This window comes from Trichoplax adhaerens, genomic scaffold (assembly GCF_000150275.1).
Source record: "Trichoplax adhaerens TRIADscaffold_9 genomic scaffold, whole genome shotgun sequence".
NCBI lineage: Eukaryota > Metazoa > Placozoa > Uniplacotomia > Trichoplacea > Trichoplacidae > Trichoplax > Trichoplax adhaerens.
The window spans coordinates 23,910-36,524 of NW_002060951.1; the positions used below are offsets into that span (position 1 = coordinate 23,910).

General features: G+C 33.9%; 2 protein-coding genes across 2 annotated transcripts; one reads left to right on the top strand and one right to left on the bottom strand.

The window, feature by feature from the left end:
* Window positions 1–883: 883 nt before the first annotated feature.
* TRIADDRAFT_64132 (uncharacterized protein) lies at window positions 884–4,031 on the bottom strand (the record flags this gene model as incomplete). Its single annotated transcript, XM_002115010.1, has 16 exons — window positions 884–927; window positions 1,015–1,116; window positions 1,192–1,272; window positions 1,450–1,539; window positions 1,608–1,683; window positions 1,767–1,839; window positions 2,004–2,052; window positions 2,170–2,277; window positions 2,382–2,468; window positions 2,548–2,655; window positions 2,755–2,815; window positions 2,888–2,994; window positions 3,275–3,424; window positions 3,556–3,648; window positions 3,749–3,791; window positions 3,910–4,031. The coding sequence occupies 16 exons, from the start codon at window positions 4,029–4,031 to the stop codon at window positions 892–894; spliced, it is 1,386 nt and encodes a 461-aa protein (XP_002115046.1). The 3' UTR covers window positions 884–891.
* A 4,381-nt stretch (window positions 4,032–8,412) lies between these two features.
* Window positions 8,413–11,254, top strand: TRIADDRAFT_58786 (uncharacterized protein; the record flags this gene model as incomplete). The annotated part of the gene is made up of 3 exons (XM_002114816.1): window positions 8,413–9,246; window positions 10,704–10,837; window positions 11,164–11,254. The coding sequence occupies 3 exons, from the start codon at window positions 8,413–8,415 to the stop codon at window positions 11,252–11,254; spliced, it is 1,059 nt and encodes a 352-aa protein (XP_002114852.1).
* Between the last annotated feature and the right edge of the window lie 1,361 nt (window positions 11,255–12,615).

Genomic DNA, 12,615 nt, shown 5'->3' on the forward strand with positions numbered 1-12,615 from the left:
TTTGTAAGTCTGAGCCATCTACAGTATGTTATTACGACGTAAAGGTACAATAATTATTCAACACTGTTTTCAAACTATGCATGGGTCCAGTATTTAAAGCATCTTAGCTTAATCTAGTTAAATAATGTCATTCGATTTTCGTTGGATCGTACATATCCTTAATCTCAAGCTGGTATTATTATTTGTCAGATCATTCCCAATTGAAAAAAATACGTACTTTATCGCTTGCTCACACTTATGGCTGTTGCAGTTAAAGTCGAAGTACACTACTCTCCATTTGTAAATTTTATAAAATTTCTTACCGGTTAAACTATTCTTGTTAATCTTATAGTCGTTTGGATTAACGCTTTCAAATAAATGAAAATTTGAAATACCTACTGATAGCAGAATCATTGTTTATTCATTGAGTTACTGGACTACTATAAATAAGATTCTTCTGAATTATTTTCGTGAATATTTATAAAGATTCAGAACGTTGGAACAGTACTGTGCAGCAAGAGTAATTAAAACTGGCCATACTGTATCAAATGAAACATGATATTCCATATTAGGAACTAGGAAGTTGCCAGTTACACCCACTGCTTACAATCGCTATATCGAATGTTTACTAGCGCAGTATATATTAATAATGTATATAATTGCAGTTTTACTATTGACACCTCCATGGCGAAATCTATGGTTTCAAGTACTTAGCAGTCAATTATATCATACAAATGAGAGCAACAAACAAAGTACTCACAAACATCGTAGCTTTACCACTGATAAATTGCCTAAAGACTATAATATAATTAGCATTCGTTCGAATATTGGATAAATGTGTAGCAAAGATCGTGGTAATGTAATTATGCTTTGATTACGAGTCACTTAGCTAAATAAAAACGTTAATTATAATTAGCCGGACGACAGTTTTTTCAAGTTGTCTGCAACCTATAGAATGTATGATGGTGTAATGGTAAAGTTTATGTTAGGTTGAAAGCTGAGCGTATCATATGCATGGGTGATGATGATCAGCACCTTAAAAGGGCATCCAGTTGCCTTCTGTATATCTTTAATTGTTTGGTCTTCATATATTTCCGTTAAAGTCAAGCCGTTCTTGGAACAAACCTCAAAGACGCACTACAAACAAAATTTTTATTTTTTCTTATTAAAGTTTCTTTATCATATCTACTAAGCCGTGAATAATATTCGTACCTTTTCCGTGACAATCATATCGACCACAGATTTTCCAGTTAAGGGCAATGAGCATTCTTGCAAAATTTTGTGGGCTCCTGACTATGATCATAAAATTACATCTGCATATTAACATCGCTATCAATGTGATGTTAATATTGGCTAATCAGGATAAAATTGATGTGCATGGAGTCACAGTAAAGTTACGAAATTTAGCTGAAACTCCGAATCCCGTGTATGGCAATAGCTGAAGTAGTAAAATTAAGTAAGCGCACAAACCTTAACTGCATGCTCCATAGCCACAACAACTTTTGTACCACTACTACTGACAAGATCCATAGCACCTCCCATACCTTTAACTAGCTTTTTCTTTAGTATTTAAGAAAACAATTTATTGGCTGATGTAAACAATAGATAATGCGGAATCGACTACATACGGGTATCATCCAGTTAGCCAAATCTCCAAATTGAGAAACTTGCATGGCGCCTAAAATGGTCACGTGTATGTGTCCACTAAAGATTAAATTAATACGTATGAATTTTAATTCAATTCGGCATGGTAATCCAAGTCTAGGAGGTACAATAATTTCGATTACCCTCTGATCATTGCGAAGGATTCATCACTTCCAAAGAATGCACCACCAGGCAATATCGTTACAGTTTGTTTTCCTGTACATTCGTATTTAAAATTAATCACATAAGTGTTATTTAAGAAAATATTGCAATAATGGTATTAAGTTTTTTGCGCATATACTGTATGAATTTTTAATTAATGGATTAGAAGGATGCGTGCACATTCGAATAGGAATATAATCAAATCAGTTACTTCGTACCAGCATTAATTAGATCAGCGTCTACATCCTTCTCGTGTGGAAATGGCCCCTAAAAGATTAAATTATAGCAAAACCTCGATTTTCTTGCAAAGCAAACTTAAAAGATATGAAAATAGAAATACTAATTTTTAATCAAAATGGTTGGATATCGCAGTATATTCAATACCAGGCCAAGAATTCCGTTTTCACTTTGTAAATGAACTGTAATGTTAGGATCTATATAATTACTACAAAGCATTGGTAATCCTATCCCCAGGTTAACATACATGCCATCCTGTAATATTAAGTACATTTATTTATATGTACAAATAAACAAGAGACATCTACATATAAAAATTTGAGAAAACAAAAGAGGTATCACTAAGATAACAGCCATACTTTAAATTCCTGAGCCGCACGCTTGACAATTCGTTGATGCTTCTCAGGGATATTTACTACATCATCGTCCCTTGTGATAGTTCTAAACTGAAAGTAAAAATATCGGATCGAGAGTGTCAAAGGCTGGTAATACCATATGAAAAATCATTTATCTAATTCAAATTACTTCTATTCTTTTTTGATATTCTTCACCAACAACCACTCTCTGAACGTAAACGCCAGGTACATGCACTTCGTCAGGTTCTAATTCGCCAATTTCAACAAGTTGTTCAACCTGCAAAATGATGATTAATTTATTATCGCATAAGAATTAACAAGTTTTCAAGAAAAGCCTTTGCAGTTGCAGTAAGAAATCATAATCCAAACAAATCACCTCAGCTATGGTAATTTTACCGGCTTTTGCAGCAGCCGGATTAAAATTTCTAGACGACTTTCTGCGGTATAACAAGAATAAAGTAAATAGACGAAATTACATAAAACAAAAATTTCTATTAGCGAAATGCAACCGAAAGATTAGATTTCCAGCTTTGTCTCCCTTCCATGCTTTTACTAATGCAAAGTCGCCAGTTATCGCTTTTTCCATGACATAATTTCGTCCACTAAACTCGCGTGACTGGTGAGAAAGAGGAATTAATTTTGCTACATTTTTTTATTATTAAAAAGTCATATATATCATAAATTAGAATATATCGTAATTGAAATTCAGTTATATGAAGGAAATGAAAATATTTTCGCAAATCAATATACGATGGACCGAAACGCGATAAAAGCATCCAAATTTTTTCGCGTTATTTCATGCTATGATGTCAATTACTTAGAAAGTAATTTGAAGCATCTTTTTAACGTTAGTCCGAAATAAATGATTTTAAGTCCTTTAAGGTTAATTGCTGTACCTCCCTAGGCTCACTTGCTATTGCAATTGAGCCATCAGTGTTGTACTTAATAGGAGCGCCACCTTCATGAATAACGGTACCATATGCAGTAGGGGTGTAGAATGCAGGAATACCGGCACCACCAGCTCTGATACGTTCTGCTAATGTTCCCTATACGTACGTTGTGCATTTACATTGAAATTTGTTATTTAAGGTAAAATTAATTTGGATAACGTCCCGTTACAAAGTTTTAAATAATAAATGGCATGTTTGATTGATGTGGTAATTATTAGTTAATGTACCTGAGGTGTTAATTCTACTTCCAATTCTCCACTTAAATACTGACGTTCAAATTCCGCATTTTCTCCAACATATGATGATATCATTCGCTTGATCTACAAGTGTTACAGAGTAGGTTTATGTATTTATAAAAATGAGAAAGAGTTATATAACTTTATCGAAATCGATATCATATAAACATAATACTTCTACTACCTTTTTGTCATCTAATAAAATGCCTAAGCCCCAGCCTGCGACGCTAACAAATTAAGATAATAAATGATCCATTAGTGGATTATAAAGACTGAAAGTTCAACGGTATATTCGATTATAATTAATTAATAGTATTAGTAGTTATTTTTTTTATTTTTAAATACCCGCAATTGTTACTAGTAACTGTTAAATCTTTAGAACCGGTTTTGTTGAGGGCTATGATAAGATTTTCTGGGATACCACAAATTCCAAATCCTATGGAAACATGATGATGAACGATAGCCATTATGCTTTAAATGTAGCATACGAGCTTCCTGCATGACTTCGGTAGATATCATGCAACAATATTCTAACTGACTTCTAAACTATTACATCTTACATTAATGAATGTGAATATGTCTATAAGTGAGTACTTATAAAAAGTAAGTTTATTATTGTACCTCCAACAATTAAAGACGAACCACTACGGATATCTGACACAGCTTCGAGAGAGGATGGATAGACTTTATTTGTTTTTCTTAATGACGATATCGAAAGATACCTTGCAGCCTAGAATTAAGAATGTGCTCATCATTGCCAGTATAGGAAAAGCATACAAATGCAAAGGTGTGCTACAGTAAGATGTGTGAAACGATGCAATCATAGACTGGGTATTTGAATGAGAGTTAAGAAATACAACACTGGATAGAGAATGTTCCGTGTCATTGTGCCAGGATATCCCATCGATCGTTGCAGCTATGTAGTATAATCGTGATTTGATATCTACATCCAATTTTTCTCGATATCATAAGTTACCTTATCTGTACTACAAGCAAAACTTTGTTGGAGGAGATTTCTTAATGATTGTTTAATGCACAATGCCGAAGAAATTCGTTGGTATTAATAGCTATAGTCTGATCGTGAGGATCGTATGCACAAAGAATCTCTGTGTAGGATTATTGCTAATAATTTGAAATCGGTACTAAATTTGTTCTAAAAGCTAGTTACTACAGGCATATTTAGGGGATTATTCGTACAGTATCTTTGACAATACGCGCATATTTGAAATATTTTGACTTTTGCATCGATATAGTGTCCGTTTCTAGCAAGAATTGCTGCGTAACGATACCACTATTCATTTTTACAAACGCTTAATTTAAAGTCCACGCTTAGCTTTACTTCACATTATAAGCTAATAGCTGTATCCATAGTAGATAATGTAAAAGTCTGTACAATGTTCATTCATACAATCATCATTATCTATCGATATACGATATCACAAGCACCCATAAATGAATGTTGCATTGACTATTAATATAAAAGTCAATTGTTTTATAGTACGTAATGTTGTCTATCAAGAAGTATTTTATTGATTGTATTAGTTCTGATTGTGCATTTGCATATAATAAAAATGTAATTGTACAATTAATTATTGGGCAATATCTTTGCATGATAATTTACTATCTTTTTTGTCTATTAAAGTACAGTATTGAATTGTATGAGATGGTGTATATTGCACAGATGGCAGAATGATAGTGTAAGCGTATAGTGGGGACTCATTACATTACACTACTGACATAGAACTTGTAGAAGATACAACTGTGCATGTGGACATTAACATTAACATGTTTAAAGTGGTAGTTTCTAGGAACTCTAGAATATAACTTGCATATGTAAGCCAGTTGCAAGTACGTGCAGTAGATGCATACAGTATATACTGTACTATATTATCAATGGTGGAGATATACTTTACAACTTTTCCTACCCGCTTTGCAGTAATCAGATATGATAGAAGCATATGCCTATCCAATCATATCTAGTGCAGTGTTTTATGCTCTATACTACAGTACAGTGGTATTGCAGTAAATAATCTAGTATCATGTTATTCCTGTTGTAAAAATGCCATGTGATATAGAAAGTAATAATAAGCCAATGTCGATCTCTGCACTACCGGTTAACTGCAAAGACTTGAGAAAGATTTTCATGTATCTGTCAACGTCCTCGAAAAGTATCTCCAGACTTTAAAATATTTTCATCCATCTTTACAGTATGTATAACTAATCGTTGTTGCATCACTGGAATATTGGACAAGGTAAATTGTCAGGAACAAACGGCCATTCAATGAAAGTTCGAGGACATTCTACGCTTTTAACCCATCGTACGGCGCTTATCATACGCTTTTATCTTCAATACTAACCGCTAGTCGATAAGACATTGAAGTACAAACTAGGAACTCGAATATCTATTTTCCGATCCAACCTACTATACTGCACGTAAACAAAACTTTATACGTCCGGCAAAACGATAGTGGTTTTGTTGGTGTAGAGTACAATACAAAAGTAGAGTACACCGGTGGCATCAACAATAAAAAGATTATTTCAAACTCCTATCAATAATATCACAATTATTGCTGCAATATTAATTGAATTACAGAGTTGTTGATACCATTAAGATACTGCAAATCTTATATTGAGAAGAGACTACTGTCGGCTATCATTTCATTACACTTTCCACGATAATAGTGGTATGTGATAGTGCTACTAGTCTGTCTATGGTCAATATGGTCAATCATCATTGCCCTCTTGCATATACAGAATTGATTGTTATTTATAGAGCAAAAGCAAAACACGAAATTCAAGCTTACGAGTTCTCTACTGTAGCAACTACCATACATTGCCATCATTTAGTCACATTGCATTGTTATTATCATTCATTGCTAGTCTGCTAATTGTGAATATTGTAGCCTAAATAGAAATGCTTCGTAGCCATTGTCAAGTTGTATATAAAGAATTTCTCATGGGTAGTCCATTTCTCATCATGTGCTTTACTAACGCTAATGATGGAATAAGCACGGGTGATTGGCCACACGAGTCGTTCATATTATTTGATGTTGCCCCTCTTCCAAAAGAAATCTTATACGCTTGTACCTTACATTGAACTAATTCAATCGACTAACTATCCACTGTACCGAAGCAGTGCACTACTTACCACACATCCAGGGAAAGAAATATGCTTGCTACATCGCAGTAAAGCAGCCATTGGATTCAAAGATCTTAATAGTGGTGATTATTAAGAAATGGTTGTTCAGTAGTTAATCAAGCTACAGTAATAAAATAGGATCTACCTTTCTGGATTACTGATCGCTTACACTATAACAAACTGGTTGGAATTACGCTATATTGAAGAGATGAAATGAATTACTACCCACTGTTGCTGTACGTCTGAGAGTGTTTATCAATACTGCAAGTCTTTTTTATTTACCTGTTAAAGCCTGTACCTGTACACTGTACAGTTCGATTAGCCAAGGGGGGTCCGGCAAGTTTTGCAGGGTCTGGCAGACTCTCTCACCTCACGACACAATTCGTCCAGTACAGTACTTCCCTACAGTAGATGTACTGTACAGTACTATACAGTACTGTGCGCGTACAGTACCTGTACTGAACAGATACAGTACTGTACTGTACAGTACTATACTGTACGCGCGATTTTTTATCAGCTACAGTACAGCACGGTACAATACGGTACAGTACAGTACTTACTCGATGCCGCCCATACTGTACATTGTACTGTACCGTAGGATTCAGACGAAACCAAGAACTACAGTAGTACAGTACTGTACAATCTAATAGAGGATCTCTTAAATACAGTATACTGTACGTACAGTACAGTGCAATGTACTGTACTGTATTTGCGGTTGCCACAACAATAATAAATTTCACTACTACAGTACAGCACGGTACTGGCGATACTGTCTGTAGTTCTACAGTTGTACAGTACAGTACTGTACAATAAGTGTACATACTGGACTCAGTCTGAGTCATGGATGACCATGACTCAGACTGAGTCGACAACTCTATATATAGGAAGTTGGCAACACAAAGGTTGATCACAAATTAAAGTAATTACAGCATTATTAGCCAATCTACGGTAAACAACAAGAATAGAAATTAGTCCGCATTTAGTCCACTCATTACAGGAAAGATAAAGACCTCGTCCAAATACGGTGTCAAGGGCCAATTAAAAACTCGTATGAGTTGTTACTTCAAATTCTGTATCCTCCCTGGGAATGCGAAGTTTATCTATTGTGTACTATGTATTTTGTAGTCTGTGCTCCTAGCGGGGGGAGGGAAACAAATGGATGAGTCGCTACGACGCGTGGCAGTAGAAAGTAGTACTGCACTGCATTACGGTATGGTAAGTAACATTGCATGCAGTAGTGTGGTAAATACCTGTAACCCATTCTAATTCATAACATACATACCAGCACAACAATGCATTAGCATCGTATCAAAATCACGGAGAAGAACTTGGAACAATCGTTGCACGTAGCGACTTCTTCTCTACTGAAACAATACAGACATTAGTAGATAATTATTTCAATTTCAATTTACGTTTTACGTCAATTCATAGCAACCCATTTAGAAAGAATTTTCTTTAGTGTTGAATTTGAAAAATATATCTTGCTGACGGTGAGTCAAATGGTGATGTACTTGAGTATTATTTTCCTATTGGTTTGATTGGCTTCTCTTTCGACAGGCAAAATCCATTATACGCGCGTATCAATTCAATGGTGGGCCGAAATGACATTGGTCGACTTGTCGTTTTCTTATTTAACAACAGCATCCTTTCATAAATTGAGACTATAATATCCAAACCTCACTGCAATTGAAGATTGATAATATTCCCTGATGCCCTATATCCTAGACAATTCAACTCGTACTAACACTAATTTACGAATGGCAGAAAGTTCAGATATATCCAATTGGAATTGTACTTTGACAACAGACTGTCAACCGACCAATCTAGTTGGCCTATTCCTCATTTTATTCATCGTCGTAGTAAGCTTAGTTGGTAATTTTACAGCTATATACTACACAAGAAAGAATGCAAATACCATTGTGCAAACACTGTTATTCCATGTCCTAGCTTGTACAGATGTATTAACATCACTGTTGACGTCGCCACTTGTCATTGCTTCCTACCTAAGTGGTAGATGGGTTGGTGGACAATTTGGTTGTAAATATGAATGTTGGGCGATCAACGCTTGTGGCTGTTTTGCTGGTGTTGTAATAGTGGTTATTGCTATTGAGCGATGGATAGCGCTAACACAACCATATGAATATGAAAAAATCGTGACTATCCCCAAAATGAAGAAAGCCCTAATCGCTTTAGGCTTTATATATGGCACGTTTTTCATATCACCTACGCTAGGCTTTGGTCATGTTAGAATTTTCGAGCCAGGAACTTATTGTAATATTGACTGGTTCGCTACTCAGACAGAAGATCGTGTTTTTGCTGCGTTCTGTATTGGCATCATATTATCGTGCGTGGTTATTGTTATCGCTTGTAACATACACGTAATAATTATTCTCAATAGACTCAGATTACAACGCAGAAAGTTAGAAATTAGTAGTACTGCAGCGGCTGAAAGGAAATTAAAACGATCAGATTCAGAAACATCCATGGCTAAAATAATGATTATCATTACCATTTGTTACTGCATATGTTGGCTACCAGTTGCGGTAAGAATAACTTAATGAGTAGTAGGTATCGCCAAATTAGATCAAGAAAGAATCGTTAGAGCCTAGATCGCCTTTTGACACTGTACGGGGCTCCCTCTTTGTTTATACAATTTTACCAAGTGCAGTTTCAGTGTTATAATAAATTGATATCAATTTTAGTATTATGTTTTACGGAATATCGTACAGGATGGCTAATGTATCCCTCCCCTTTCCGTTGTGAAGAACTAAATCAGCTACTTGCATAATATTTCCGTAGTGTAATCATCGATTATACATGTATTATACGAATTATATAGTATTTATTATTAGTATTAACTACGCCAGAAGTTGTACTCGACGTTAACGCTTTACGCCTATTTTATTCGTAAATGCCATATTAACATGAACTTAGTGGAAATCCCCTTTTTGTACATGCACGTCTTGTATCTGACTGCATGTAATAATTCAATTAATTAATTTCGGATTGCTCAGCTAGTGCGTACAGTAGAACAGACCGTCAATATTTACTGTGTGAATTTTTTACTGTAATTTAGTTATCCCCTGGCACCTAGTATTATACTAAATGCCGTGTTTTGGTAGACTGTAATACCATGCTTGCTACCAGAGACTTAGCAGCCCGTGTTGTAGCATTGAACACAACAATAAATTTAACGGCATAAATTATTCGTGCATTAATTACTTTTTGATGATAGCATTTCAATTTATAATCTCTACCTATCATTATATCTTGATATCAACAGAGACATTAACCCATATGTTGTAATCGATAGTCACAAAAGTAAAAACCATTGAAAGATCATTAATATTGAATAAAACAATAGAGAGAATGCATTGAAAATCAATGCATCATCAGTATTCGGAAATCATTGATGTCATAATAGCAACGGTAAACGACTGCTCTTTATATATTCTATAGCTCCTTTAACAGTTACTTTACCTCTACGATAACACTTAAACTTCTCTAGGTAGCTTCCTGCTTCAGATTAGTTGATAGTAAAATCTAATGGTTTTGTCATCCTGTCAGGGGCAATTAATAAAGATATAAACAAGTCCGTTCCATTTATTTTTAACTCCACACATAGGTTTTATTTTCCTATTCTGATAACTTAGTTAATCGATCACTTTTTATTTTTATGGGCGGAAGAAATTATAGAAAGAAGAATTGTTATCAGATCAAACTATTAGTTATTCATCATTATCTAGACATTCAAAAATCAGTTATTATGAAGTAACTTACCTTATCGTACGGTGTCAAAAAATATTAACGTCTTGAATGGTAGAACGATAATTAAAATTGAAAATCTCGTTCATTGTTCAATTTCAATTCTGCTCACATTTTCAAATACTCGTCGGAAATTAAATTTAATACAATAGAAACTATTATCATGTAATTATTTATAAGCTTATTCAAATTCATTGAGATTTGAAAAGATTTCTGATTTATCTCATTATTATAGATAAGATATATCTACAACCAATCTGGATTGCCAGCTGATCCTGCTGCAGATACAACAGCTTTTCGATTAGCAACTTTTAATGTTGTTTTCAATCCAATCATTCTTTTGGCATTGAAGAAAGAATTTCGAGTGAGGTTAATGTATGATCTCAGATCGAAGTGCTGCTTTAAATGCTGCCCTCCAATATCGCAGATTGACAGTGAGTACTATTACGTAGCATTCGTAGACTGCCCTATATACAGTGGATAAATGATTTGTAGATACTATACAGCTTTGACGTGTTCTCGTTTTGTATAAAATCCATATTGTTATAAAATTGAAAATAATCAAAGATTAATTAAAGTAAATTTCTCTTTTGGATGTAGTTAGTATTATTATTTGATAATTTTATGTAAACTTTAATAAGTAGAGTTTGTTAATTTTAATGATATAACCGACCGTGTCCTAAATAATAAAATAGACTTCACGATGGCGCATGTGTCGATGATCACACGAGAGCCTCTTTCCAACGCATGAAGCAGCCCTGCATTTGTTTACTTGATGAAGATTAAAACGTAGAAAGAAAGTAAAATATCGATTGGAAATATCGTACACAAGCCGATGTAAAGTCTTTATTGGAAGATTTGTAAAATACATTTAATGTAAATATAGTGTTATAATTTCGACAGTAAAAGTTAATTTTTACGTTTTGACGTAGAGAAAACTGTTACTAAAATTGAAGAAAGTGTGATATTTGCGATGAAATTTGTCAGTGACGAACAGTTTTATATCTAGCAATAATTGATATTATGGTATATTTCAACTTTTAGCAATCAACAGCACTAATCTCCCTCATCGTTCATTCTTTTGTTTGGCTTTGTTCCTTACCAAAATGTACAGGATAAATGATGGTTTCACCACCTTTTGTAGTTGTCTACTTGCTTCTGATTAATCTTACCGAAGATGCTCTGTAATTAGTGATTGGAAAAGAAACAAATTTTAGTTGTATGAAGTATAAGCGTATACCTTAGTATCAGTTACTATGCACCAATAGATTATTATTGACTTTAAGCAATGTTAACTGCCATAATTCACTGTGTATCAATGAGATAATGTACACTATGAATCCATATATCATTACTCTAAACTTAAGAATACTGTAATTATAAACGCCGCATGTAAAATTTTATTTACTTTATTTCATGTTCATCATTTAATATTTGCAACGTGTTTTTTTATTATTACGTCAATCATGATCTGAGATTCCCTAGTTTATCTACAGTGCTATGAATCGCTTCTTTCATAATTTTATAAATTAAACTAAATAGCTTGTCTGCTTGTATTACGATACTAATGTACAGTCATTATTGGTCTTGATTATCTTCGTATGCAATATGGCATTGGAGAACAATGTGCAATAAAGTACAATTCACTCAAATCTTTAGCAATGCAATACAGTATTAATTATATTATATTAACTATGTAATTATGATATTAATTGTTATCAGCAGATGTTACTGCCGACAATTTCATAAAACAAAGCCCAAATACAACAGATTTTTTTCGTTTTTGTTTCAACATTGTGAGAAAATTCCCAACTACGATACATATTTAATATTTTAGAGGGCCATCTTTTGCAGGATAGTGCGCGATACAGTAGCGTAAACCTCTATTAGAATTCATTGAATTGGTTTTACAGTTCAATTTAATAATTATTTATCCTATGTTATTGCAATACTATACAGTACAATGAGTCGCGCTGCAGAAAGCGCGTACTACTGTGGTATTTTGTATGTGATAAGAGATTGTAGATGCATTATTCTTTTTGTCAATATATAGTACAGTACAATATAGTCGATGATTAGAGACCCTGTAAAAAGAGACTAGTGTACGGTAATGTTATTTATTACTGGTCGATTCCTCGCTCGTTATA